General features: G+C 42.4%; 1 protein-coding gene across 1 annotated transcript; it reads left to right on the top strand.

Moving 5' to 3' along the window:
• The first annotated feature begins 88 nt into the window (after nucleotides 1-88).
• On the top strand, nucleotides 89-27,660 carry igf2r (insulin-like growth factor 2 receptor). The gene is made up of 51 exons (XM_086061140.1): nucleotides 89-424; nucleotides 1,721-1,860; nucleotides 3,919-4,037; nucleotides 4,722-4,820; nucleotides 4,902-5,037; nucleotides 5,149-5,260; nucleotides 6,696-6,804; nucleotides 6,874-7,033; nucleotides 7,249-7,441; nucleotides 7,668-7,771; nucleotides 7,844-8,008; nucleotides 8,118-8,264; nucleotides 8,930-9,082; nucleotides 9,156-9,293; nucleotides 9,378-9,528; nucleotides 10,540-10,708; nucleotides 10,787-10,902; nucleotides 10,976-11,135; nucleotides 11,749-11,925; nucleotides 12,021-12,116; nucleotides 12,436-12,537; nucleotides 12,842-13,004; nucleotides 13,580-13,756; nucleotides 13,828-13,974; nucleotides 14,085-14,263; nucleotides 15,049-15,136; nucleotides 15,304-15,513; nucleotides 15,607-15,737; nucleotides 15,934-16,037; nucleotides 16,207-16,340; nucleotides 16,641-16,837; nucleotides 16,956-17,082; nucleotides 17,149-17,280; nucleotides 17,974-18,133; nucleotides 18,918-19,026; nucleotides 19,106-19,187; nucleotides 19,288-19,421; nucleotides 19,601-19,747; nucleotides 20,162-20,320; nucleotides 20,414-20,621; nucleotides 20,734-20,886; nucleotides 21,489-21,723; nucleotides 21,795-21,931; nucleotides 22,133-22,250; nucleotides 23,041-23,187; nucleotides 23,265-23,449; nucleotides 24,201-24,387; nucleotides 24,458-24,604; nucleotides 24,901-24,970; nucleotides 25,388-25,654; nucleotides 25,858-27,660. Exons 1-51 carry the CDS (start codon nucleotides 234-236, stop codon nucleotides 26,014-26,016), a joined length of 7,530 nt encoding a protein of 2,509 aa, XP_085917266.1. The 5' UTR covers nucleotides 89-233; the 3' UTR covers nucleotides 26,017-27,660.
• Nucleotides 27,661-27,774: the final 114 nt, after the last annotated feature.

Below are 27,774 nucleotides of genomic sequence, written 5' to 3'. Positions count from 1 at the left end.
ATTTTGAGTGGAGCCGGAAACTAACCGGAAACGACTTTACTGCTAACTGTCAAAATCGGAAGTGCTTCCAATATTTGCTAACTTGACAATGTTGCCTGATTGAATTCTCCCACGCTCCGTGAAGGCCGCACGGCTGAGCAACTTGACAGTCATGTGACGTTGAATCATGTGGCGCAGTCACTTCCTACCGAGCGATTCTTCTGCTGGGGCTATTATCATGTCGTCCTGCTGAAATGCCAGGCCGCTCGAGCATGTTTTTACCGAAACACGGCCGGCGGCGCTTGCCTCTCGGGCGCCTGCTTTGCTTGGTGGCTAGTCTGGGATGTTTGCTGGTCCTCTCCGGAGCGACGACGACGACGACGACTGCTGCTGCGGCTGCGGCAGAGGAGAAGAAGGCAAGCCTGTGGTACCAGGACCTCTGCAGGTACAAACATACCTCCAGTGCAAACGAACAACACAACGTATGCTTTAATTTCAACTACCAAATGATAATATGAACATGAAATAGCCTAATCACTCACACCAAGCTGTCATTTTGATCATGTGATCGCGCTCCCGCCTCTTGACATTCAAAGGTCTGGAACATGAGTCAGCCATTGCTTTCATTGTCTTGACAACTTCTTAACAATATTTGTTCTCGCCCGAGCCGTCTTTTTTTTTGTCACAAGAGTTTCATGAATAGCTTAGAAAGCTCATTTCGACTATATTTTATTCTCACGGTCGTGGCCGTCGGAGCTGGCTGTGGTCAAGCTAAAGTAGCGAGCTAGCGGCTAACCGGTCAACAACATGAACTGTGCTGACAGTAATGATCTGCCACTAGCAACGGTTAGCTGTTATAAAGTGCTGAAAAGTGAGCAAATATTGACTCAGCAGCACCGAGCTGACACGATTATATAGTCAAATGAAGACTCTTCGATGATAAACATTCAACTTTTGAGCCGGTAAAGTGATTAAATGGGCTTTAGCATTCCCCCAACACTGAAATTTGATTAACAATTCTAAAGTCTGACTTTTCAGTGACGGTCTTTTTTAAAATAAGTAAATACAGTACATTAACGTTACATAACGTATCGCGATACATGGCTTACGATACTAATCAAGAACGGTACATTTTCAAGTGCAACAAATGGATATGTAACAAAATGTAAAAGATCTTCAATGCCCAAACTAGTGAAGTTAATCAAATTCAAACTGGTGTGCATCTCAAAAAAGTTGATTCAATAAGGGTACATTTTTGGTTTATTTAAATCAAAGCCGATTGTTTAATTCAAGTCTATTTTCATTACACCCCCAGTAGACATTGTTAAAGAATATTTCTGACCCAAATTAGCTCATTTTAGGGATATTGTGTCATACTAACATACTGCTGACAACTGACAAAATAATTTGGTCTGCTATTAATTTGAGCGCACATTGAGATTCAATTGCATTATCACTGCAGCATTTCATCACCAAGTAGAAACAAGCAGCTCCGCTGGCAACACTTGCCACTGACCGCAGCAGAAATGTATACGGCTGAACAGTGGTCAAATCTAACGAAAATTAAGCTCATCATTGGGCCAGCTGAATGTGGCTGGGATGAATTGTTGGCATGAGATTGATGTGCTCTGAAAACAGCTGTACAAATGTGTATAATTATTGATCAGAGACAGACATGTCTTACGGAAGTGTCTGAAGTTGTGGTTATTTTTTAAAAATTATTTTCTTTTTCTTTTCATAGCTACAAATGGGAGGCTATCGACCTGGATAATAAAATAAGCTACACGCTCAAGTTGTGCGATTCGTCCCCGGCCACTCCCTGCGGTGAAGCCAGCGCTGTTTGCGCCCGTGACCTGACCAGCAATATATACCAATCTGTCGGTGAGTCCCTCTTCTCCTTCTGTCTCATCCAGAGTGTTTCTCTTAAGGTTTGTTTATTAATCAAGTTGGTCAGAATGTTTTGGATTATTTTATTTTTTTTCATTTAGCAGCGTCTGTAGGTCAAAGTGTAGCGTAGCCTTGCTGAGTCCTTACAATAGCAACATGTCTGCAAACAGCGGAGCTAGTTTACAAAAGCACAGTAAATTTTGCCAAATTTGTGACTTTTTTTTAAAGTCATTAGCAATTGCAATTCCCTTAGAAACAGCCAAGGAATCATTTTCACTTTCTTACTTTTATTTTTCATAGTTTTGCAAGGACAACAAAGAAGCCCGGTGGAAGTTAATCATAAAGTCAGGAGCTCTGAATATTGCAAATGACATGGTGCCCATTTAAATATTGCAAAAGCAGTGATTCAACGACTTTTTAGAAACTTGTCTGAGAGAGCTTGAGGGTTGTGGTTAAATTATAAAAAAAAAAAGAAAAAAGTTATTGTCATGTTTACATGCATATTTTGACAAAGGGACATTATTCCAAGAGGAAGAGGAATTTTCTCATATTCTATAAAGAAAATATTTCTGTTGAAGTTAAATGGAAAAAAAAAACATTCGGAAAGAAATGTTACAACAAATGTTTGATATCAGGAGAAATAAAGCAGATCTTAAAAGGGAAATACAACGAAACTTGACTTCCATCAAGTCATTTAATTTGCTCAAAAGTCAAGCAGGGGAAAAAAAAGAAGAAGATAAATCAGGTTTTTGTGAAAAAGTCCTCTTCTCCCATAACTAGTTGCTCCTGAAACAAGTGTGGGTTCTTCGACTCCCATCTTACATTTTCCAGTGTTGCAAGTCGCGGTGTTGATTGCTCTCTACTAGCGGCCTGATGGACTCTCCCCCTCGTGTCCCATGACTGCCACATGGCACAAGATGCTTTACAGCGTTTCCATTTGCGCTGCAGGATGACAAAGAGATGCGCAGTGGGCACGTATTGTTGCGGTGCCAACATGCCTGCCATTGTGATTACATCATCCATTTAGTGTACTATACAGGAACGAGTCATTTTCGCCAACAGTCATTTGCTCTTCTTTGCCAGCCATTTTATTTGTTCTAAGACTTTAAACAAGAAGGTTAATGCTCCTGTTAGTTTTGTTTCTTAGGAACAGCAAGGCTTTTTTTTTTTTTTTAAGACAATTGTATACTAAATTTAATGTTATCATTGTCCCGCTTTCCTGAACAAGGACCAACAAATATAATACTAACCAATGTTAAAAAACTACTTCCACGACAGCGCCAGTTAAACGTAAGCATAATTGTCTTTGTTGATATTTCAGTAGTCACAATGAATGGAAATAGTTTATTAATAATTTCAGTGAGTTCCCGAGTAGTTTTCACTGTCAAGGTCATATGTATGGTAATAATTGCTGTTACGTTATCTTATTTGGGGTTAGTGCTCACTCCATGTATTGTGCAATGTCACTAAACGAGTCATTTTCTTCTTATAGCAGCAAAGGCTTAGAAATCGCAACATAGAGTCCGGCGGTCAAAGGTATGAGGTTAGAATTATATATATATATATATCGGGGCTGCAAAAGTAGGAACGCACCAGTCTCACTAACCTGCGCCATCGCGGTAATCATAATTGCCTTTTTTTTTTTGTAATGATTGATATCCATGTTCACGTTTTGATAGAATCTACTTGCTGTGAAGTCCTTTGACTTTGTGAAGACTTTGAGGATTGGTTTTCTTTTGGTAGCTGCCAAATATAAAGTAATAATCTGCTGGACGGCGGAGGTGCTGTGTGAGTGAGGTTACCATTGCAGAACTTTTCCCACCGCAGTTTATTTCTGTCGACGTCAAACATGACAGCTGTGACAAATGATTTCCTCAAAGGGCAGAAGCTCAGCTGGGGTTACAGGGTGAACATTTATTTTTCAAAGCAAGCCTGACGGGGGGAAAAAAAACAACAACTTTGCCTTATGTGACGTATGTTTGTAAATATAGTAAAATGCACACACGTTCAAGGTCACAGATACTATAGTGCACATCTCTTCTCGTCGTGCAGGTGACCTATCCCTACGGAGGCCGTCGGGAACCGTCCTGGATTACAACAGTACCGTCAAATGTGCGGGAAATGACAACTTCATCCAGACCACCATCGGCTTCCAGTGCGGGAAAACCATGGTGAGCTCTGACAGGCATCGGCTGATCCGGGAAACAGTTCATATCTGACAGGAACAGGCTCGTCGGCACCCAACAGGCACTAAAAAAAGGAATATTTGGCCTCAAAAGTTTCTTATTTTGCCACCAAATATCTTGTCATAGAAACTTTTTTGTGATAAAAATAGATAAAATTGGCAATAAACGTTGCCCGGAAATTATGTACAGTAAACACGATGTTAGGCTTCAGAAAGGCTATATGACAAATTGTTCTCAAATTTGGCTGCGATGAGAGCAAACAAATTCAACAATAGCGAGCAAGCGCCCGTCGCAGGTGGGAGTCTGCGGTTCAACGGCGGCCCTCACTTCCTGTCACTTCCTGTTACTTTGTGCTGCTGCCTAACAAACCTGCGTCACGCTCTCTTGTGGGTTAAGCGGAGAAATGGTAGGGGAATGGAAGGTCACGCTTGCAGAAGTGGATGTTCTGTCACGGTGCTTATCAGCAGCACAAGACTGACAAATGTGATCAAATGCTAACAAGAAACGGCTGACTTGGAAGAAAAAAATACAGGAAAAAGTTCATGTCACATTTAAGACAATGTGACTTGAGTTTGGAGATTTTAAAAATATTAGCTTTTGTTCACAATACAGTAAATACGTTTTTCATAATGCAGTATGTCCTCTGTAATTGTTGTTTGTGGCCTCCAGGGTACTCCGGAGTTCGTGGCCGTTTCCCAGTGCATGCATTACTTTGAGTGGAGGACGTACGTGGCCTGCAGCAGCGACAAGTTCAAACCACACCAAGAGGTGCGGCGGATGACACGCTTATGGTTGATAAGATCCAAGTGTTTTTTTTTTTTTGGTTTATTCATTTGTGTGCGTTCGCAGGTGCCCTGCTTCGCCTTTGACACCGACAGGAAGAAGCACGACCTCAATCCGATGATCAAAGTGAGCGGCGGCGGCTACCTGGTAGACGACGGCGACGACAGCGTCGACTTCTACATCAACATCTGCCGCAGCCTCAGTCAGTCGCCCGCAATATGTCGGAATAGGGTTTTTTCTTTTATTCAGAGCACAACTGTATCCTCCTCAAGTCCTATTATGTAATGACACGTTCGTTCCTCTGCTGCGTCAGATGGAGGAGAAACGCGCTGTCCGGAAGATTCTGCCGCATGTCTGGTCACCAAGAATGTCGGCTACAACATGGGCTCTCCCACCAAGCCCTTAGAGCTCCTATCCAATGACAGGTAGCCTCAATGAGTCTTGAGATCCACATGAGATTATGTACATAGGATTAAAATAAACAAAAAGGAATTATGTTGACAGTGTCCACTCCAGTCCTGCAGGTGGCAGTGATGTATAGTACAATAGTTAAATTAAGTGGATGCAGAAATGTGTGAATAAAATACCCCCCTGTGTTTAATTCTTTAAATCCTCAATGTACCCAAATTATGATTCTAAAACACTTCACTTTAAAAATACTATTACTTTCCTATTAGCATATTCCTATTACTACTTTCCTATTAGTGTTTATTTTATCTGCCATTTTGAAATTAGTCCAGTTTCAATCACGCTTGTTAGTTTTTTATCATAGTCAACCTCATCCCATTTTTATTTAGTCTATTTCTAGTCAACTATAAATATAGCATTTTAGTCTTTATTTTAGTCCAAGAAAACATATTTTTATTCGTCTAGTTTAAGTCAACAAAAAGTGTCAACGTTTTAGTCAGGACAATCATTTTACCACTATATTTTTTTGTCAGCAGACTATGTTGAAGATTTCGAATCTAAAACTATTTCACATCTTTTTGATGAAAAATAACTTCACAAACAATTACATCAAATTAACAAGTGGCTACTATGGCTAAATGCAATGAGCTAGTAAGTTAGCCAGGCCCAGTATTAGTTAGTTAATTATCATTGGAAGTTATAGCCGTTGGATTATTGTTACGTTATGACTATAATTTACTTCTTTTTTTTTTTTTTTAACCTTTCACCTTGAATCCACCTCCCGTCTGTCCCATGTGTTTGTGCATGTTGGACTTGCTATCTGCAGATTTGAAAGACTGTGTGTCACATGACAGCGTCACAGTGACAGATAAGCAGAGACAAGATTTTACAAAATCATCTTGTTTTTGTTCATGAACTAAAATGTCCATACTTTTTAGTCTAGTTTTTATTAAGTCAAGTTGCCTCGTCTTCATTAGTCGACGAAAATCCATACTGATTTATAGTCCCAGTTATTGTTTATTAATGAGGGTTTTTAGTCTAGTCTAGTTTTAGTACGGTGAAAAATGTTTGTTGATGAAATTATTTGTTAATTTTCGTTGATGAAATTAACACTATTTCCTATTAGCCATTTTATTGTTTTTTAACTCGATTGAATGCAATGTAGTCCCATGTATGTATGTTTTATTGAACATGAGCTGATCAAAACAAATCATTTAAATCCATTCCAACCACAGTGCTGACTGTGTAAATAAATTGGCAGGTAAAATTATATTTTCAGATGAATATATGGGGCGGGGGGGATTGAATTAAAATGATTGACTCATGTTTCCATGAATTGATATTGAGTTATGAAAAGCAAAATGAATTTGATTAATCGCTCTCGAAACTTGATATATGATCCTTTTAATCAGTTATTCCCTGCTTCCCTCTGTTGTTCACCACCCCGTGAAGACTGCGGCTGCAGTACAGCGTGAGCGCCGACGTGACTCCTCCAGTCTTCTGCAACGGACACTCTCCCGCCGTCACCGTCACCTTCATCTGTCCATCGAACAGACATGTGGTAGATAAGACTCAGGTTCATCCCCGGTGCGTGGCTTTTCTGTGGCTCTGAACGCTCTTTTGGTCACAGGGAAGCCCTCCCAAGATGACGGCGGACGGCAACTGTCGCTACGAGGTGGAATGGGCCACAGAGTACGCCTGCCACAGGGATTATTTGGAGAGCGACTCGTGCAAACTCACCAGCCAGCAACATGACATCGCAGTTGATTTGACGCCGCTCACCTTGAGCTGTAAGTTGTTCAATTGGTGGCAACTCCTGTTGAACTTTAAATAGAAATTAAAAAAGAAAAACTTTTCAAATTAGATACTGATGATGTGTGATATGTCTAAACAATATGTAAAAAAAATAAATAATAATTTTTGGGCGGGATGAAAAAACTCATTCGCTAAAATAGTTCAGCAAAAGATGATCTTGTACAATTCCACCTTTGTGTTTGTATCTTAGCTACAGACCATCCCTACTATGCCCACTCCTCAAACAGCGACGGGACCGAAAGTTACATTTACTACCTGAACGTGTGTGGAAAAGTGCCCTCGGACGAATGCAGCAGCCTGGGAGAGTTTGTTTCCTCCTGCCAAGTGAAGAAGACAGGCGACGTCAAGAAAGTGGCCGGGAGATACCAAAACCAGACGCTGCGGTAATTTGTCTTCTGGCTGATTAGTGTTCATCAAAACATGCTTCTTTGAGGTGGTCGTTCATTTTCTACAAATACATATTCCCGAGAGGGACCAGGCTACTTCCTGTAAGCTCCAAATATGGCCATTGTTGTGCTGGGCCGTTGTTGGCTTTTTACCAATTCATTCAACAATTCTGTAGTTGATTTTTTTTCTTTCTTTTTTTTCTATACCTGCCATGTCTTTCAGTTACTCAGATGGCGATCTGACTCTTATCTACCCTGACGGCGCCAAGTGTTCTACCGGCTTCCAGAGGATGACCATCATCAACTTTGAGTGCAACAGGAACGCATGTGAGAAGCATCAGCCGTTAGCCGCAGCAGGGTGGCTAATCCTTATTTACTGTGTGGTATTTTTTTGCTCAGCCAATGGTGGTGTGGGGGCCCCGGTGTTCGGGGGAGAAACGGACTGCACGTACTACTTTAACTGGCAGACGGCGTACGCCTGCGTCAAGGAGAAGGAAGATCTTCTGTGCCGGGTTACCGATGGCAGCAAGCATTATGATCTTTCGCCCCTCACTCGGTTGCCTGGTGAGTGTTAAGTTAAGTTCTTCCAAGGTCGGGATGCTTTCTGGCATCGTACAACGATTCAGGTGTTCTCGTGGAAAAGCGGATGCAGAATTTTATTTTTTTTTTCCAGGGTCAGAGGTGAATGGCAACTGGGAGGCGGTGGATCCCGAATCCGCTGAATCGGACTTAAAGCGCTTCTACCTCAATGTTTGCCACAAAGTCATCCAGGCAGGAGGAGCTTCCGGCTGCACGGAGAATGCCGCTATTTGTGCCGAAAGTAAGAAGACAGACGACGAGGTGGAGGTTCCAGCTCGTGGTGCCTAAGACGAGACTTCAAACTCGGAAGGCATAGGTCCCTCTCTGTAATTGGCCCTAAGATGTGGAAAAATCTGCCTCTCCACGTTCGAACTGCTCCCACAGTGGAGTGTTAAGTCTCGTCTTAAGACCCACTTTTATTCCTTGGCTTTTAGTTCGGCGTGAATTGTGTGGTCCTCTAGGTCTTTTTGTGTGTTTTTTTTATTTATTATGCATTTTTATTTATTTATTTTTTATTAATTATTATTTTTTATTTTACTTATTGTATTTTAGTATTTTATTGACTTGTATTTTTTTTTGTTGGTTTTACTAGATTTTATGTGTATGCATATTTTTTTATTTGTTTTTAAATTCATCAATTATTATTTTAATGTAATTATTATTGGTATTTTATTGACTGTTTTATATTTTTATAGTTTTTACTAGATTTTATGTGTGTGTGATAGTGTGCGGATCTCAAAGTGCAGCACTTTGGAAACGCTTGTTTATAAAATGTGCTATAGAAATAAATTGGAGGTGGAGGTACTTCACTTCTAATTGGAAATTCATCAACTGTTGGACGCATAAGATTGGTCCATATATATTGAAAACATAAATGTGTTCCATGTTCCTGCTTTTGTGTTTCAGACAAAGAGCACAAAATGATCAGCCTGGGCAGCTTCCTCTCACCTCCACAGAAGACTGAAAAGGGAAACGACATCAGACTGGTGTACACTGATGGAGACTTTTGCAGCAAAACCACAAGGATTCAAACTATCCTGACGCTCAAGTGCAAACCAGGTGGGCTTAATATTAGTAAAGACTAAAACTTGCGATTTATAATCTATAAATCAAATGAAAATGTTTCTTGCAGGAGATCTGGAGAGCGCCCCCGTCGTCCGCAGCGTTTCATCGGATCGCTGCGTGTTCGAGCTGGAGTGGTACACCGCGGCCGCGTGCGTCCTCTCCAAGACGCAAGGGGACAACTGCAAGGTGGAGGACCTGCAGGCTGGTACGCCGCTTACGATACGTTCAAACCTTAAGGTCTTGGTTAGGACTAGAGGAAAGTAAGAGACTAAACATTTTTGCTCCCCAGGCTTCTCTTTCGACTTGTCGCCGCTCAGCAAGCCTAGCGGCGGCTTTTACAACTTGACCAACGACAACTACGAATATTACATCAATGTGTGCGGCCCGGTCACAGGCGCGAACTGTCCTGAAAAGGCCGGCGCTTGCCAGGTAGACAAAAGGTAAAACAAAGTTTGCCACATCGTTTTGAATGCAAATGATTGCATTTCATTCTCATTGGGATGCTACTTCGTCCCATGTACACACTTTTCAAGAAGAATGTGCTATTCACCATCACCAATCTGTCAATGTGACATCATGATTGGGCAATAATGATTGTTTACTGCCCTCTGTGATTTATAGTCATTTAATATTGCAGGTTTTAAAATATTAGTGTACCATCCTAAACCCCCCCCCCCCATAGATAAAACGGTATACATTTTTTTAGCGATGTCTCAATCACAATATTTTTTAAGATTAATCCAAGTCTTATCGCACGTTTTTCAGTATCTGCTGAAACAGAGGCCCAATCCAATACTGCGACAATTCAATAATAATAATAAAAAAAAGAAAATTGAATAAAACTACCAACAGGATGCCTTTTTATGGGTGTAAGAGAAAAAAATTGTAGCGTATCAGCAGTGGAGCACAATTCTTTTTGCCTCTCGCCATTTCACTCCATGTGAATATGAAACATTTTGCAGCATACAACTAAGTTATTTTTTTGCAATACCGTTGTACCTTATGAGTATTTTGTGACTTTGTCACCTTTAAAAATGATAATAATTTAAAAAATCCCATCTTTGACTTCCAACAATTGATAGATGAAAATTATGTGATCAGCCCTGATTCTCGATCGCATGGTTGGATCAGGTTCTCCCATTTATTATACTGACTGCATTTTCATAATAAGATAAATAAATCTCATTAATTTCAGTTTTAACATGATATATAATGTAATTAAAATTAACTAGATTTTGAATTAAGTAAATGTAAAAATATTTAATTTACAAATGTTTTTGTGTTTATCCAATTTAAGGAACAAAAATGCATTAAAAATTAATAATTTATTTAAAAAAAATTGAATTTTAATAATAATATTCTCAGTGGGCCAGGGTAAACGTATAGAGTGGACCATATGTGCCATTCTTTGCCCACCCGTCTTGATACGGATGTTCCTCCTGTCGTTATAGCCGATGGAGTCTGGGCGAGGCAAACTCGCGGCTGTCCTACTACGACGGCCTTATCCAGTTGTCCTACAGCAACGGCTCGCAGTACAACAACCAGCAACACACGCTCCGATCCACCCTCATCTCCTTCCTATGTGACCCTGAAGTCGGCGCTGGAAAACCAGAATTCCAGGTCGACCTCCTGTTGTTTTTTGTTTCCTTCCAAATGTTATGACTAGCAGTTTCTCGTAATGCTTTTCCTTGGGCACAGGTTGAAGACAAATACACGTATAACTTCCACTGGTATACATCGTACGCATGCCCTGAAAGGCCTCACGAGTGTCTGGTGACCGATCCCAAAACTTTGGACCAGTATGACCTGTCCAGGTACGTCTTCACTGTATTGTGTTGAAACAAAACATCACTAGCGTGACGTCCGACATCTTCCTTCTGTGTGCAGCTTGTCTCGCTCGACATCCGGCGGCAACTGGCAGACCATGGACCTGTCCGACACCGCCAACCTGCGGAAGTACTACATCAACATATGTCGACCCATCAACGCCGTTCAGGGCTGCGACCGACACGCGTCCGTCTGCCAGAAGAAATACACAACCTCGCAGGTACATGATTGCGTCGTACTGCTCGCTCGTGATTTGGGGCTTTTGTGTAAGCTATCAATTAATTCACTCCCAGCCGTTTTCACTGAAGCCAAACCCCTTCGCTCCCGGCTGTTTTACTGGATTTTGACTGATTTTGCAAGGCCGATAGAACATTGTGTTATATTGCTTAAAAAACATAGAACCTAACAAAAGAAAGATTAAAGTCTCTTCTTTCATCAGGATTTTTTTTTGTATTTGTATCGGTTTCCGTTTTGCAGTAATTAGCCTTAAAATATAGGTAAGTTTGATCAATATTCACATTCCTGGTGAAAACACTGACAAAAAGAGTTTGTTGCAACATGGCCCTGGCTGATCTCTTATGCTCCGCTGCCACCTGATGGCCGTTTAAAAAAAAAAGAAAAAAAAAGCTACCATTGCTTTAAGCCACCTCTTCATGTCAGAAGCTGCATTAAAAAAATATATGTAAGGATGTTTTGGGGAGAGAAGGACAAAGTATTAAAAAACATTTTTACACGTTTTTGGGATTGAATGAGTTAAAAAGTTATTGTCCATTTAAAATGGATCCCTCCTGCAATGTCAAAAACTACAAAACGTATCTCATCCCTCCCTTCAGGGCTTTCCACAAGAAGTGATGTCCGTAAGTAACATGGGCGTCTCCAAGCGCGGCCCAATCATCGAGGGTCGCGACCGGCTGCTGCTCGAGTTCACAGACGGCAACCCCTGCGAGTCAGACGGCCTCAAGCTGACCTACACCACCCGAATCCACCTGGTGTGCACCAGGGGGATGCTGGTCAGTTAAGACACTTTGAATGGGCCGGGGCGTAGCTCAACGTTCTTCTCCATGTGACTTTTTTGTTGTTGTTGTTGGTCTTCATCGTCACACAGTCGATGGGCCCGCGGTTCCTCATGTACCAGAACTGCACCGCCAACTTCATATGGGAGACCAGGGCTGCATGTGCCATTACCACTACCAAGAACAATGCAAGTGATTTTATCGACTAATTTGAGTTTATTAGTCAGGATTTTTTTTTTTTATTCATTCTTTTTAGCTGATGTGTGTTTTTGTTTTTTTATGTTGCCAAAAATATTGATCAAAATTAGTATAGTATTTGCTTACAAGCTGCAAATATCTACAACTATGTCACCAAAGGGGACAACATTTCCTTTTTCTATCAGCAAAGGGGGGAAGGAATTGAATAAAATCGGATTTTTGTGGAGAGAAAAAAGTCAGAGGATTTATTTTAATGCCATATTGCTCAGCCCCACACCCTTCAAATTGACAAATGTGCTTCTATCGCAGAGCTGTGCTGTGATCGATCCCGACACCGGCTTAGAGTTCAACCTGCAGCCGCTCGCCTCCAAGACCGGATACAGGACCAAAGCCAACGGGAAGGACTTCTTGGTAAGACGGATGTTTGGGATAGGCAGCAGGACTTCCTAGTTTTCTCCTTATAGTCATTTAGTTGCGACACTCTTTTATCGAAGTAATTTTAATCATATATAATCCAAATTCAATGTGCAAAGTATTTTTTTAAGATTGCATTCAGGGCATAAAATAAGTTGAAGGTGTATGACTACTACTACTTAAATAGGCACACACTTAACTTCATATCACATACATATTAAATATTTTTATGAACAGTAAATCAGTTAGTCATTTAATGAGAATAAAAAAACACTTTCTAATGGTTGTTGCCCCCTCGCAGGTGAACATCTGCTCAGATCTGGCGGATTGCGGCATGGGAATGGCGGGCTGTGAGCTGGAAGACGGGAATCCCATCAGCCCGGTGGGGGTGGAGAAGACCCTGCAGTACTCCACGGATGGCCTCCTCAAACTGACATATAAGGGACTCCTTGACGATTCTACAGGTGAACAGACGATTTAGGCTAGTGGTTTGTTTTTTGCTTTCATTTTGATCTGTGCATGTGTAATTAGCAGTCAACCGTAAACATTTCTTGACAATAATATGTCATAAGTGAATTCACTAGTCTTAACCTGGCATTCTGATTTAATATTACATTTGTGGAATATGAGTTACGAAGCAAAAGCCAGCCATTTTAATCAATTTTAGGGGGTGGCCATTTTGCCACTTGCTGTTGATGGAAGATGACATCAATGTTGCTCAGGCAATGACCAATCACAGCTCACCTGTTTTCTGTAGCTGCGCTGTGATTGGTTGTTACCTGAGACCTGAGCAACTGTGATGTCATCTTCAGTCGACATCAAGTGGCAAAATGGCCGCCCCCTGAGATGGATAAAAACAGCTGGATTTTGCTGCTTAACTCGTAGTCCACTAACGCAATATTAAACAGGATAACATTTAGACAAGTGGGGCTGCATAGAACATATTATTGTCCAAACATTTTTTGGGGTTGATTTCCACTTTAATATAATACAATTGACCTGTTAAAAAATTAACTGACTACTCCTGTCTTGTTTTCAGCAACGCGGGACACCTTCACCATTAACTTTGTGTGCGATCCAAACGCGCACACCGGCTCATTAAAGCTGCTGCGCGAGGACTTGAACACCCTTCCCAGCCACGTGGTCCACGACGTCTACTTTGAGTTCTCCACCGCACTAGCCTGCGTCCCCGCGCCGGTGGACTGCCGCGTCATCGGTATCGGCACGCAAGATGCCGCGAAATTTGTCCGCCCTCTTAAATTTAACGCGCGTTTACGTGGCCTCCAGATTCCCATGGCAACGAGTACGACCTGAGTCACCTGGTCCGAGGCGGAGAGGACAGTCCCTGGGTCGCCATAGATACGGACGCGGTGAAGTCACGCAGCTTTTACATTAACGTCTGCAGACCCCTCCCGTCTATAAAGGACTGTCCTGGTCAGTAAGAGAGGGCATCTGTCAAGATCTTTTTTCTAGAGACGCCATTAGTACCTTGAGCGGCTTTGTACATCTATTAATAACAAAATGTGTTTATTTTTCCTTCCAAGTGGGTCCTTTGGGTGCTTGCGCCGTAATTGGCGGTACTAGTTACAGCCTGGGTCTGGTCCAGGCCAGCCCACAAGTGGCAGAAGACGGCTCCATCAGCATCTTGTACCACAACGGGGATAAGTGTGATGCCGCGTCTCGTTACTCAACGCGCATCATCTTGCTGTGTGATGACAGCCCAGTGAGTAGTCCGTAGTCAAGTCAATTTTATTTATATAGCACCGTATCATGTAAAGAAACAACAAAAGTTCTTAACACCAAAAAACAAAAAAACATAAACAACGTAATTAAGGATAGACCGATTAACGGCCTTTTTACGAATATGAAGGCCGATAAAGCTGGTATGTAGCTCACCGAGCGGTGAATGCTTAGAACGTAGCAAATTTAGGTTTTCATCAGGATTTGTATGATGCTCACAGTTTTTACTTGTCGCAAAGATATTTACACGTTCAGACAATTTTTCACTGTATGCGAAGATCTTTTGAAACCTTTTACGAACCCTGATGAAACCCCCAAATTAGCTACATTAGCAATCATTTGTCACTCAGTGATATATATTTTTCATGCATTTATTTAAATTTCCACTTTATAAAAAAACATAAAAAATGCTGACACTGGGAATTCCCTACACTTTTTATTTAAAAAAAAAATAATTAAGAAATTATGTTGACATTTTGAAAAAATGTATTTACAGTAGAAACTTTATTTTACTTGCATTTTAATTTAGCTTAACACATTGCTGGTGACCCTGATGTTTTTTAAACAAGGCTACCAATTCTTTATATGTTTAAAAATAAAATAAAAAGTTTTTATTTATTTTATCGGCTTGAAATACTGGTTATCGGTCTCTTTGACTACTAATAATCGGTATCGGCCTTGAAAAAAACCCATATTGGTCTATCACTCCATCCAATGTTGAAAAATAAGGCTGCATGAGAGACACCGTGTGTGTGTGTGTGTTTCCAGGGCTCCCCCATGTTTGATCAACAAGTCGGTTGCGAGTATGTCTTCATCTGGCGGACGTCCGAGGCCTGTCCCATCAAGAAGTCCCAAGGTAGAGCCATCACGCCAAGAATGTTCCTGACAGCTAGCTGTGTTGGTGGTGTCATGCTTCATTTTTTGTTTTGCGTTCAAATCTGACCTCTTCTAACATCCCCAAAACATACATGATAGCTTCATTGTAGCTCTTTAAATGGCTGTTTTGCCCGTGGGTCCTCTCAGGTGACGAGTGCCGCGTCCGCGATCCGAGAAGCGGCTTCGAGTTTAACCTGAGCTCCCTGAAGGGCAAAGATTACCCAGTGAGGAGCGACAAGTACATCCATCACCTGTCTGTGTGCGGCGGGCTCCAGAGGGGTGTCTGCACCGACAAAGACACGGGCAGCGACGCCGTCTCCTCCTGCCAGGTGGATGGAAACAACCACAAGATAGCAGGTGCCAAACAGCAAAAAAAAAAAAAAAAAAAAGGGGGTTCATCTTTGCCGTGTAGCATTTTCGTAATGGCGATTGGTTGGTATGTGTGTGCAGGAATGGCGAACGAGCTTCTGAGCTACGTGGGAGATCAGCTGATTTTGAACTACACCAATGGAGAGACGTGTCACAAGATCTACCAGCGATCCACAGAGATCTACTTCTCCTGCCACCCCGACATGCACCCTGTAAGATTCACACTTGGATTGCACCAACAGCATCTGCAAACTGTTAGCATCAACATGCAATTTAGCACCCGCTATTTGGAATCTTAAGTAAATCAGATCCATATATGTATATATTTTTGTTGTTGTTGTAAATCAACTGCAATAGTTTCTTGTAGAGTTTCTAAGTGTTGACTGTACTCTGTTCTTTACCCTTAAGGGGGCGCCAGAGTTCATCAAGGAGACTTCTGAGTGCACCTACCTGTTCAATTGGCGCACTGCGCTGGCATGCCTCCCTGTCAAAACCACCAGCTGCTCATATCAGTAAGATGCGTCTCAAGCAGCTACATTTTATTCGTACTAGTCATGTGACAGAACCAGCAAGCGTAAGAGTAAAAGTAATATTTCTTAAATACTCAAGTAAAAGTCTGTTGTAACGCGTCTGACACTAGAATATATCCCCAAAGTTACTAAAGAACATGTCTCTGTCTAGTGATGGTGCGGGCCACTCGTATGACCTCTCACCTCTGGCCATGGAGGCCCAAAACTGGGAGGTGACGCCTTCGACAGAGGACAAAAGCAAACGGTTCTACATCAACATCTGCAGGTCGCTGGTGTCGCAGGGAGGTTCGTCTTTCTCGCTTTGACTGTCAAGCTCATCTGTTGCAGTGTTTCCCAACTTTTATTGCATTTTTACACACCACCAAACAATATGTCCTTCAAAGTAAAATATATATTCTCAATTAGCCAAATAATGATCACATCTCAATTTACATGAACACATTTTCAGAAATTTCCCAATAAAATTAACTTAGTTGTTAAATTTCACACTTGATGGGTGGGTAGGCACTCTCGACAATTTGTATTTATTGACTAAGAATTAAAAGTCATATTTCTATAGTATTTGCTCTTCTTACTCTCTGGCAGGTTCGTGGAAGTGTCCCTCCGGCAGTGCGTCCTGCGTGAAGATCGGAGACCAATACATGAGTCTGGGACAGGTGACGAGTGGCCCCACGTGGGACCGGAGCGTGCTGAAGCTGCAGTACGGCGGCGGCCAGGCCTGCCCCGACGGAGTCCGCAACAGGACGACCATCATTCGCTTCAAGTGTGACAAAGACCAAGTTGTAAGTTAACAATGTAGAGTTCATCTTACACATAATGATTAGTCCAAAATTGATTTTTTTTTTTTCACCTCATGTTTTTTTTTTTTTACAATACTGTTGAATATTTGTGTCCCCTCAGGACTCTCGTCCAACCCTCATTTCCACCATCGAGGACTGTTTGTACACATTTGTGTGGTTAACGGCTGCTGCCTGCCCGTTGAACAGCAGCCAGCATGACGGCTGCAGAGTCGCCAACCCAGCTACAGGTAACATTTAACATTTTTGCATTAAAAGAAAGTACCAAATTTTACCCTCCCTTTACCCTCGTGCAGGTCATTTGTTCGACCTGAACAGCCTGAGACGGGACGGCGGTTACACGGTGTACGACCACGATGTGCACAGCAGGATGTTCCGCATCAACATTTGCGCAGACATGGACAACGCCGGCTGTAGCCCCGGAACCGGTATGTCGCAATTGAAAACAATTCCCAACAAGTCTGTGATACGTTTTCATCAAAATAGCCCAAGGATCTTTACATACCTGCTTCTTGTCTAGCTGTGATTTGCACTGTACATTTCACATGACTGTGTCTCCTCGAAATGGCCACAAATGTAATATTTAATGAGCCTATGTGCTTAGCTTTCTCCATCAGAGGCCTAAAGTTCACCGCTTGGTTAACAGAGTTTGAAATTTGCACAACGCATATACGGTAGTTATCCCTGCTGGCAAGTCGATGACACTTTAACTTATAGATGGAATCATCGTCCATGCTCCTCCCCTGGGGTTTATTTAAGTTTGGGTCAAGGCACTTTGGCCTCTCAGTCCAAACTTGGAAGGTGATAATGAAGTGCTTTTTCTTTTTCCACCCATATGCTCTTTGTGTACATTTAGGCTGGATTTACACTAGATTTAAATGTCTATCAGATTTGGATTCTTATTTCCTTTTACGTTTCAAGGGAGCCATATGACTATTTACATTCCTGGAACACATGAAATAAACACAGAAGTAAATAATAATAATAATAATAATACATCATAGAAGTAATAATTAAACACTAGATGAAGTTCCATCCCATGACGGTCTTCTCTCCTTTTCAACATTCCTTATTGATATTCATAATAGATAAGCATGCACTAAAGTGCATATTTGTTACAGCGGTGTGCATTAAAGACGTCAACACGGCGCTGAGCGGCGGCCAGACCAACGGGAAGCTCTCGTACAAAGATCACGTGGTGGAGCTGACGTACCAGGAAGGAAGTCCGTGCCCCGCCAACCCCGCCCTCAAGCACAGCACCGTCATTCACTTCATCTGCCGGTATGGTATTACATACACTAGTGCTGTCACTATCAAATCGTTTTAAAATCGATGATCCTATTGATTATTCTATCAAATAATCGAGTAATTGCCCCCCTCAATTTTTGTTGTTGTTAATCCACTAAGATTGGACCTAATTTGAATTGAGTGGGTATAAGTGCTCATAATTATCTTCTATACATGTGCATTATTAAACACCAACCAAAATTAGCTTATGCTAAATGGCTAGCAATCGCGATTAGCATTAGCACGCTAGCGATTACCACTTAAGGTAAACGAACACTAACCACCATTTATTTCTCACATACATTATTATATCTACATTACACATATAATAGTGTCCTAAAAGTCATTTACAGACTGTGCTTCAACATTATTCCATGAGTAAACAAAGGTAAAGCTAGCTCTTGACTATATGAGGTCAATAACTTCCTGTTCTTCCTTGTCTTCTTCCGGGCACGTTTAGTGCATGACTGCCCTCTACTGGTTAATTGGTGAATACCTAAAACCAAGTGGCAGGTTCTTTTTTTGGAATAATTACAGCCCACATGCTTTTATAGTGTTTTGGTCGAGCTCAATGTGCTGTATTTAATAAAAAAACACTAAGTACTAAGCAGATAAATTGCATCCGCCATAAAACATGGACTTCATGGACTGCTTCGAGGCAGAACATTTTAGTCGACTTGGTTGACTGTTTTTTTCCCAGCCTTAGTATCCACTCCTTACAGTGACATCTGCTCCACGCTGGAGCGCCAACTTGAATGGTATCTGCTGTGTTTCGTAGACCACCCAGTATGAGCTCAGCCCCTCCAGAACCCGTCCTCATTGACTCCAAAGCAGACACATGCACACACTGGTTTGCCTTCCACACGCACTTGGTGTGCGAGCAGCCTGTGAGTATGAAATGTTGATAGACGCTGTCAAGACGACGGCCACAACGGCGTCTTCAACCGCCTTCTGTCATCCTCGCAGGTCACATGTTCGGTCCAGAACGGCTCCACCACGATCGACCTGACTCCTCTGATCCACTCCACCGGATACTACACCGCCACCGGTTGGCTTGCGTGCAAAGATGACTTGTTAACCAGCCTGATGTCGTCCACGTTGATCTTTTTTTCTTTTTTTCTTTTTTTTTTTGTCTCTGTGGTGTTTAGATGACGCGGTGGATGAAAATGATGACTCCCCCGATTTTTACATCAACATTTGTCAGCCTCTGAACCCCATTCCTGGGGTCACCTGCCCGCCTGGCGCCACAGTCTGTATGGACCCGGACAACGGACCCCCAATTGTGAGTCACAAATATTAAAATAAGGGGAGTTGTATATTTTTTGTGTGTGTGTGTGTGTGCAGATGAGGGATCAGTCTTAATTGATTTTTTTTTTTTTTGAATAATACAAAACAATGTTCGTGATTTATTTAAATTGATGTCACGTGAAAGGTTAACATTTTTTTTTGTGTCTCTAAAAGGACATTGGGCGGACGACAAGCGGCCCTCAGATCAGCGCCACAGGTGACATCTCCATCAATTACTCCAGCTCCACCCGGTGCACGTCGGACCCGGCACAGAACTACACCTCCACCATCATTTTCACCTGCCAGAGAGGTGTGGAGCTGGTCAGTAAACTATTTACTCCATGGCATCTGTTTTTTGTTTTTTTGTTGTTGTTTTTTTTTGTGTTTTTTCTCTAAGCTAGGACTTTGCAATTATCAATTACAATTTAAATTATTACACTCCACAATTACAAAATCTGCATAATTGTAAAGAAAAAAGATTATTACTACAAATTTTGAGTTGAGTTGTTTAAATTCATACATTTTGTTTCATCCAAAAGGAATACTTTTATTTGTCTTAATAATGTTTACATTTAAACATTTTCTTGTTTTGTACCCAAAAATAAATGATCGTCCAAAAGCGTGATTTCCATTATTACCAAGATGATCGTGATTAATATTTTCTTGATAATCAGATGAGCAGCCCTACTCCAAGCTCTCATCCTTTTAAAAAAAAAACGTGTTTTGTCTCCTCAGGGCTCCCCGCGCATGCTGAGACTGCAGGGCTGCGTGTACATTTTTGAATGGGCGACCCCTGTGGTGTGTTCGGATGCCACCCACACCAGCGGATGCAACCTGACCGACGCTCAGCTGCAGTACACCTTTGACCTGTCGACGTTGGCAGGACAAGTGCAGGTGACCTCAAAGACGCATTTAGAACCACTGGCGTATTTTTTTCCAAATTTAAAACCGTCGGCAGGTGTGACGAGCCTTTTGTTTTTGCGGCAGGTCCCGCTGGGCTCCTCCAACAGCTACCTCATCAACGTGTGCAGCTCGGTGGCCGAGCCCGCTTGCAAGGGCAGCGCCGTTTGCCGAGTGTCGGACTCGGGAAAATTGGCGGCGTCATTCGGCATCAGCAAAGCCATGACCATGGATTTCAAGCACAAGGAGCAAGCTGTGCTGATGCAGTATGGCGGCGGGGATCCGTGCCCGCCCAGTAAGTCGGGGCCACTATCTCGCGCCTTCCCAAAGCGATTGGACCTTGGTTTTGTTCATAGTTTCAGTTTATAGCCCTCATAAGAAATATATGCAAATGGTATGTGTTGTAGTGACGGATAAAGGCGACGCATGCGTGTTCCCCTTCACGTTCATGAAGCGCTCGTATACTCAGTGCACCGCAGACGACAGCACGGATGGCAGGAAGTGGTGCGCCACCACCGCCAACTATGACCAGGACAAAAAAATGGGCTTCTGTGAGCCAGGTGAGGCAGCAAATTTCGCTTAGCAACATGGAAGTTTTGGTAGAAATATTTATCAGTAGTAAAGCCACATAAAAGGGTAAAGAAGATGAAGTCGGCCGTTTTGTCCTGAGGCAGACATTTTAAGTTTTTTCCTCCCAGAGAGTCCTTAAAAAGCCAACTTGAGTCAAAAATGTCTCAAGAAGCCATGCCTGGAAAAATACATGAAGTCAGCCATTTTGGTTTGAAGCCGACATTTATGAGGCTTTAATTAACCAGTCGACACATTTTTACTAAATTTTTTGAATTAGAGATTCAAGTTATATCTGTGTTATGAATCTGCACTTGTTTTTTTCTCTAGCACATTTTCATAATAATAATAATTCATATAGGGATATATTTAGTAATATATCAGCAAAAATGAGATTTTTTGTCCTAAAATGTCATCAAATCTATGTTGTGCTAGCTTTTATAGGTCAAACTTAGGACCCCCAAAAAAATCTAATGTGCCAGAAAAAAATTAAAGTAGACATTTTTCTAATCGGCATCAAGAATACGTTTAAAGCCGCCTCTGTCTGATTAAAATTTGCTGTTGACCAGCGTCATTTTTCTCTTCCCTCTATTAGCATCCGCCAAGCGGCAGTCGTCCATTTTGTTTACCTGCGACCCGTCGGCGGGCCACGGCTCCCCGCAGCTGCTGTCGGAAACGGCGGGATGCTCGGCCACCTTCCAGTGGCCAACGAGCGCCGTGTGCGCCCCGCGGAAGATGGAGTGCAAGCTGGTCAGCCAGCATCAAACCTTCGACCTGCGAGGTCTCTCCTCCCTCACGCAGCCGTGGAAGTTCAACTACAAGGGCGACTCGTGAGTCTATTTCCGGAACGAGATGTTTTCCCATCGTCGCGTTTGTGACTCTTCAATTTCCGTACCGACAGATATTTCATCAACCTGTGTCAGGAGATCCATAAAGGACTTCCGGGTTGCGACGAGGGGGCCGCCGTGTGTCGGCACTCGGCAGACGGACGCAATCAGACGCTGGGCCGCGTTCACACTCAGAAGATGAACCACAAGGGTGATAAATTATTACGTCAATTATGGATGAATATAAAATAGAAATTACTCAGTTTTTTTGCCACTTTTGCAACTTGCAAAATTCACATTTTTTTTTTTTTTTAAAAGGCAGATAACAAAAGATTTACTTTGTTATTCAATTTTCCCCCAAGGGATCAATTAAATCTTTCTATATAACCGGTCATTTCGCCCTCTCACATAGACGGCAAGATTTTCGTCAACTACTCGGCCGGTGACGCCTCCTGCGGTGACGGCGTGGCGGCAAAAACGGAGATCCAGCTGAGCTGCGGCACCACCGTCGGACACCCGGCCATCATCAAGTATGAACGCCGCTCGATACATGACAAAATGTCACGGCGGCAAACGTGCCGTGACATTTTAGTCGGGAACGACTTGGGATGGTGACATTCATTTACTTTCCAGTTTAGCTGTTTCGAGCAGTTAGTCAATGACAGAAGAATGTTCGTTTTTCAGGTTAAACTTTGGCTTCTTAAGGCGCCATTAACAAGCAATACATTCGACAGTATCTGATATACGTCATTGTGTTAAATAACGGCATTTATTGTATTTTCCTCCTTCAAAAATACCGTCCATCCATTTTTTTGATATGCATTACTCATATTGAATTTTAAAAAATTGAAGGTGCTTTTATATCAGCTGTGTTTTGAAAAAGTGTTTCATCCAGTTTCAATATTTGCGAACAAACAATTTTTTTTCTTTCTTTTTTGGCACAAAATTGAATTTGAACATTGACATCAGCAAAGAAGAGATTTCTTTTTTTTCATAATTCTAATTCAATAATTGTAAATATCAAATTTCTGAATTGTCTTAAAGTGCAAAAAGTGAGGACTTTCATAAATGTAAGAACATACTTTTAAATTCATGTGAACAGTACATTTCAAGAAAACGGTGAGATGCAAAAAAGTGGCGTTTCATATTCTATTTTCTTATGAATTTATGGGAAAAATAGATTAAAATAATTGATTCATGGTTTTATGAATCAATATCAGGCTCGGAAAAGAAAATCGATTCGATATTGATTATACTTTTTTTTAACCCTACCCAACCCTGTATGACATCATCACGAACTGTGTCCTTTAAATCTCTCAGCATCGACGAGGCGTCCTGCCTCTTTGTGATTGGCTGGGAGACCCGCCTGGCGTGTGCCGTCAAGCAACAGGCGGTGGAGATGGTGAACGGCACCATTCAGAACCCCAACACGGGCGCCCGCCTCAGCCTTGGAGAGCTTTACTTCAGGTGACGTGATGTGAAATGAATGTTTCCCTCACTTACAACTCTCCTCACTGTCAAACGTGACTTGCGTGCGTTCTCAGTCACCACCAAGCCTCCGGAGACAACCGGGATAATGGCGACCACTACATCTACCACATCCAGCTGTCCGGGCTCACCAACAGCTCCTTTCCCAGCTGTTTGGGCGCCAACATCTGCCAGGTCAAACTCAACGGACCCAACAGGCGGCGGATCGGCTCCTCTAGCAACGCCAAATATTGCATCAAAGGTATCGGACATACTCACAGGAGGTCACAGAGTATGGAGGACCAAAACTGCCAAAATTTAAAATAAATAAATAAATAAATAAAAGTGTAAATAAAAGCAGATATAACAAATATAATTCAAAAATTAAATACAAAAAATAAATATGAATGGAAATAAAATAAAACTTATTTCCACATTTATTTTTGTTTTTTGAATCTCATTTTTTTATTTTTGGATATATATATTTTGTATATAGACATAGATATATAGATAAATAGATACAGTTTAAGTTTGTTTTTATATCCATTTATATTTTCACTTTTATTCATTTATTTATTTTCAATTTTTGCAGTTTTGGTCCTCCATAACAGAGAGCTGCTACTTGTCTCCAAATATGAATAGATAGATTTATGCTACAATATAAAAGTCAAGTATGGCGCTGACGCACTTAAGTGTGCCCAACCCTTGCTTTAGTGTACAGCTTTGTCTCCTTGAAGATTAATAATTCACCCTTTCATGCGTCAACTTTCGTCATAAGGTCCTGAAAAGGAATCTGTCACAGTGACTCATTGACTTTTATTGTGTAATTTGGAGTTAATTTGTGAGAAAAAGGTGACATTGACGCAAAGCACTTATATAACATGCTATGGAGTCCGCTTATCTTTAAAAAGGACTTGATTATCCTTGAAAGTGAGAAGCAATGCTTTAAAATAAATAAATAAATTGATTTTTTATTTACTTATTTAATGCCCGTGATGTGATTCACCCACCAGGCGGCAACCTGGACGTGATGGTGTCCTCGGATTCGGCGTGCGGGCGCGAGAGGACCAAAACGGCGTCGTCCACCATCATGTTCCAGTGCAACCCCACGGCTGGCCTGGGCATCCCCAAGTTCATGCTGGAGACGGACGAGTGCCAGTACATGTTCGTGTGGCACACCAATGCCGTGTGCGGCCTCATGTGAGTCACACCAAACAAGCGTCTTTCCTGAAGTGACCAAATATTAACCCCAAAAAAATTTGTCCTGTAGGACTGTGGAGACGCAAGACGACGACGACGACGACTACCTTCCGACTTTCTCCAGGAAGAGTCAGGTGGCGGCCATCTTGTTGAGCCTCTTGATGGCGGGGTTGAGCGTTTGTCTACTTGCACTGTTGCTGCGTAAACGAGAGAGGAGGTACGAAGAACGTCCAACTTTTGATGTCTCGTTGTGAGCTGGAGTTTATTCCTGCTGACTTTTGGCGCGAGGCGCAGTGCATCCTGAAATTGTCGTCAGCCAATCACAGGGCACATATAGACAAACAAATAGACTAGTTGCCAGCCAATCTCTGGCCGTTGCTTAAAAGTGACTCTGGATCTTAGCCAAGCCTTGCTGTCAAATCATAGCCATCTAAGCGTACTATGGGGGCGGGTACTATGTAAATGAGCTCAATTGCTCATTTTACAAATGGCCCATTTTTTTGTTACTTGCAGAGAAATGGTGATTCAGAAGGTGGCAGGTTGCTGCAGGAGAGGCAACCAGGTCTCCTACAAATATTCCAAGGTGCGTTCTACTGCTCAACAAATCAATCATAGGCTACATTCACACTGCAGGCAAATGCGACCAAAATATGATTTTATTTGCCCAAATCAATTCGGATTTTTTTCATATCCGACCTGGGTCACTTTCATATGTGGTCCTGGATTGGATACGTATCCGAATTTTTGCAATGCAACCGCAGTCTGAACAGCCAGGTCGCATATATCCGACCTCCACGTCATCAAAAGTCCAATATGCACGTGGGCGTGACATGGAATGAACCTCTCATTTTGCCAAATGTGTTTCTTCTCGCGCCTCTATTCTCCTCCTGTAAGCCTCTTAAGCTGTCACATCTGCGAACTTTCCTTGACTCCCCGGGTATGCGTCCCGATACTTATGCCCATTGTAATGTGACTACATATTCCCTATGCGGCCTTTTAGGTGAACATGGACGAAGATGCGGGCGAAGACGAGATGGAGTGGCTGATGGAGGAACTGGAGGCTCCTTCCGCGACCTCCTCGTCCTCGTCTTTCTCCTCGCAGCGGGGCCGCGCTAACCACAGCAACGGCCACATCAAGACCAAGCCGGTCAACACGGACGGCCTGCGCTCCTTCTCGTTGGACGAGCAGGAGGACGACAGCGAGGACGAGGTGCTCAGCGTGCGCGTGGTCAAGTCGTCCTCGGCCCACCGGAGCGTCTTCCTGCAGGTGAGCCGAGCAGCAACGTACGAGGACGTCAACATATCTTGCCTTCCTTCACTTGCACTTTGGCCAGATAACAAGCAGACAGATGAAGCAACACCATCTTAGCTTTGCTTTGACGAAATAACAAACAAAGCGACGCTTCTTAACCTTTGCTTGCACTTTGATGAACCCTCACTTGGTGGCTTTTGTTTTTTTGTGGCGCTCAGGAGGAGAGCGACGAGGACCTGGTGGGCCTCTTGGATGAGCCCGAGCGAAAACGCAAGAGCGGCAAAGCCAGCTCGACGGCCAGCCGCCGCAATAACAACGCGGCACCGAAATCGAAGCGGGAGGACGACGACAGCGATGAGGACCTCCTGCGGGTGTAACTCGCCCTCCGGAACTGCTCTCTCTCTCTCGCTCGCTCGCTCTCTCTCTGAATCTTTCTCAGTGAATGTCGCCATAGCAATGCCCTCAGCATTACTGACACTTCCTCCATCTCCTTTGCGGCCATCTTGTTATTTATTGATTGCTCCTTTTATTTAAAGTTTCTCACAGTTGCTCTGGAAGCGATCAAGACGAGCGAGTTGGTCCCTCGTGTCACCGGGTGCCGCGTTTGTCCACAATGGTGTCCTTTTTGATTGTAGCCGTGCCATTTGTTTAGCACTTTATCTCAAAGCGAGTGTCTCTTTGCAGATTGTTTAGGACAAACATCCACATGGCGGCAAAAACGAATCGGTCGGCCCGGCCATCGAAACGACAAACCAGCTCTGGCCGAGTGGACGTAGGCGGTGAAGGTCAGTCGTCGTGCGGCTTTAAAGGGAATAAAGATGCTCGGGTGTCGCATTGTTTACACTCACAGTAAAAAGTACATCTTTTCTCCCCCTGAAAAGAGCGTGAGGCCTTTTTTATTTTTTATGATTGAGCGATTGTTCTCACATTTTGAAGCTCTACGTAGACGATATTTAGTTTTTTTTTTGTTTGAGATTTTACGATTATTTAAGCATGATTCTGTGAATGGATGCCGAGTGCAAGTTTTGAGTGACGATGTGAGTGAAGTTTTCCCGTCAAAGCCATATTTCTACATCTGTTGTTGCTTTCTTTGTTGCGTAGTCAAATCAAATATGTATTTGTCACATATTTTGGGTGAAAATGCCAGCCAAATTATGACTTGTTTTGAGGGCTGAATTGTTGAATGCACAGAATCATCCATTGTCGAAAGTGGAGACGTACTTTTCTGATAATTGCTGCAAGTTTTGGTCCACTTGAATGAATTAACACCTCACCCCACAAAAAAAAATGTTTTCCTCCGAAAAAGAATTCAAAGTAATCAAGGGTTGTCCACCTAAGCATATTAATGCCTCACCTCACATTAAGTTTCCCCTCAGTAAGAAAAAAAACGCTGATCAATTCTCATCGACTTGAGAAAATAAATGCCATACCTCACTTAAATATGCTTTTCCCTCCTCATGGTAAAAGCAGCCGATTAGCCTGTTCTGACATCTGTTTCAGTACAGTTTTGTGTCATAATAAACCACGCACCAAACCTAAACACCCCCTTTTCCCCTCAGGAAAACGTATAAATGCCTCATCTCACAAATTCCCTCTTTTGTCATCTTAGAAAAGACGTCAACGTTTAAAAAAATGTGTGTTTCTGTCATGAAGCTTAAAAGACGTTTATGTTAAGTAGTATTTATTCAAGCCGCCACATTTCAACAAATAAATCCTGTATTATTGTCAAAACTGTGAGGAAGTTTGGCTCGGTACGAGAGTGTCTTTGGTACTGTTTTTTTGGCGGGGCGCGGGGGGTCTCGTCAAAAATGTGTTGTTGCGGGGATTCGCACGTGCGCTACTTAGTTTTTTGAGATTTCCAAAAGAGGACATAAAAATGGCGATGCACTGGAGAAAAGCACAAGAAATGAGGTGCGATCATCATCCTGCTTTTGTTGTTTCACGTTTGTGCTCGTTTTTGCTATTTAAAAGAACCTCCATGTACCGATGTCTCTTTATTTGAATAAATACCTTATAAATGACGCCTTGGTGTTAGTGTTTTATCGTATGGCTCATGATTTCGGACTCAAATATTAGGTGGTTTATGTCTATCCTTAAATAGTGGGCTCAGCTCAACCGGAGCATTTAAAACAATT

The sequence above is a fragment of the Leptonotus elevatus genome, chromosome 18 (genome assembly GCF_054856555.1).
Source record: "Leptonotus elevatus isolate MCC_2025b chromosome 18, RoL_Lele_1.0, whole genome shotgun sequence".
Taxonomy (NCBI): Eukaryota; Metazoa; Chordata; class Actinopteri; order Syngnathiformes; family Syngnathidae; genus Leptonotus; species Leptonotus elevatus.
The sequence above is the reverse complement of the archived record's forward strand: the minus strand, read 5'-3'. Positions and strand labels throughout refer to the sequence as shown.